A 1,697-nucleotide genomic window follows, 5' to 3' on the forward strand; every position below is an offset into this window, starting at 1 on the left:
ACACACATAGACAGGTAGAAGGCGGGTGGAGTTACTCATTTAATACCCACAATAGCCCTCCAGGTAAGTGCTTTTATTCACAGAAGAGAACACTGAGGCAAGGCGTGTCAGAAGCAGAGCTGCGGTTTGACCCCAGGCCGCCAGGCCCCCGAGCCCACACTCCTGTCCTCTCCCTGGGCAAAGCACCGCTTGACCCCTTCCCCCTCGTCCCCCAGGGTCTGTACTTGGTGTACCACCCCGTACAGCTGTCCACCCCGCATGCCATGGGCGTCCTGCTGCTGGGCCTGGTGGGCTACTACATCTTCCGGGTGGCCAACCACCAGAAGGACCTCTTCCGCCGCACGGATGGGCGCTGCCTCATCTGGGGCAAGAAGCCAAAGGTCATCGAGTGCTCCTACACGTCCGCAGATGGGCAGAGGCACCACAGCAAGCTGCTGGTGTCAGGCTTCTGGGGCGTGGCCCGCCACTTCAACTATGTCGGCGACCTGATGGGCAGCCTGGCCTACTGCCTGGCCTGCGGCGGCGGCCACCTGCTGCCCTACTTCTACGTCATCTACATGGCCATCCTGCTGACCCATCGCTGCCTCCGGGATGAGCACCGCTGCGCCAGCAAGTACGGCCGGGACTGGGAGCGTTACACCGCGGCCGTGCCTTACCGCCTGCTGCCTGGAATCTTCTAAGGGATCTGCCAGGTCCATGGGGGCTGGCATTCCAGCTCCAACTGTAGGAGCCTCAGTTTCCTCATCTGTAAACTGGAGAGAGCCCGGCACTTGGCAGGTGTGCAGTACATAATAACGCTCTGTTCCTTGCTTTTGCCTTCAAGGAAATTCCGAGTGTCCACCACTGCCATATTGCCAGCACAGACGGATTTTCCCTCATCAGTGTCTCTAGGGCAGGAGGATTACCCAGTCACCTTTACTAGTCCTTTGGAGACAATTTACCTGTATTAGGAGCCCAGGCCGCACTACACTCTGCCCATGCTGGTGTCTGCTGCTGAGCAGGTCTTCCCATGCCCTGTCATTAGGCTGCATTTATTCTTGCTAAATAACTGGGAGTAGGGTGTGTGGGTTATCCATGTATTGCCTTTCAGCTGCAGATCACCCTCCCCTGCCTGCTCTGCAGTCGTGGGCGGGGCCCGTGCACCGTTTCTCCTTGGTAGCGTGCATGGTGTTGAAATGGGCGCTGGGGAGAAAGGGGCTTTCATGTCGTTTCCTTCTTGCTCCTGCTGCACAGCTGTCGGGGTGCTCGGCAGACATCCAGGGGCGCTCTGCCTGGAGTGTGCAGACCTCAGAGAGGTCCCAGCACCGACCGTGGCCTTTCAGGGGTAGGCGTGTGGGCTCTGCTCCCCGATTCCCTGTGAGCGCCCACCTTCTCGAAAGAATTTTCTGCTTGCCCGGTGACTGTGCACGGACTCTGGCTTGAGCAACCCAGGGAACATCACCCTCGGTGACAACACTTTGTCCAGTGAGGTGGTTTCAGTCCCGGCCTCGGCAGGGCACCTCCTTTTCTGTGCTTTGTTACCTGGGGCATTCTCCCTCGTCCCTAGGGTGTTGTGTAAAGCTCTTTTTAAACTTTGTGCTCTGAGTAGAGTTCATCTTTATATTAAACTTTCCCTGTTCGAATAAATGGCTGTGTGGTTTCTGACTCGTGAACGGGCCTGACCGCAGGTCTGACTGGTATAGGCGGGCTCTGTTTCC

The 1,697-nt window shown here is 57.7% G+C and overlaps 1 protein-coding gene across 1 annotated transcript in view; it reads left to right on the plus strand.

Annotated features, from left to right (window-relative positions):
- DHCR7 (7-dehydrocholesterol reductase) overlaps positions 1-683 on the plus strand; it is a 13,332-nt gene extending 12,649 nt beyond the window's left edge. Inside the window, exon 9 of the mRNA XM_011930121.1 lies at positions 216-683. Coding sequence (XP_011785511.1) covers positions 216-680 — 465 coding nt within the window. The 3' untranslated portion in view covers positions 681-683. The remainder of the gene's footprint in view (positions 1-215) is intronic.
- The last annotated feature ends 1,014 nt before the right edge of the window (positions 684-1,697 follow it).

The sequence above is a fragment of the Colobus angolensis genome, unplaced genomic scaffold (assembly GCF_000951035.1).
Source record: "Colobus angolensis palliatus isolate OR3802 unplaced genomic scaffold, Cang.pa_1.0 Scaffold84, whole genome shotgun sequence".
Lineage (NCBI taxonomy): Eukaryota > Metazoa > Chordata > Mammalia > Primates > Cercopithecidae > Colobus > Colobus angolensis.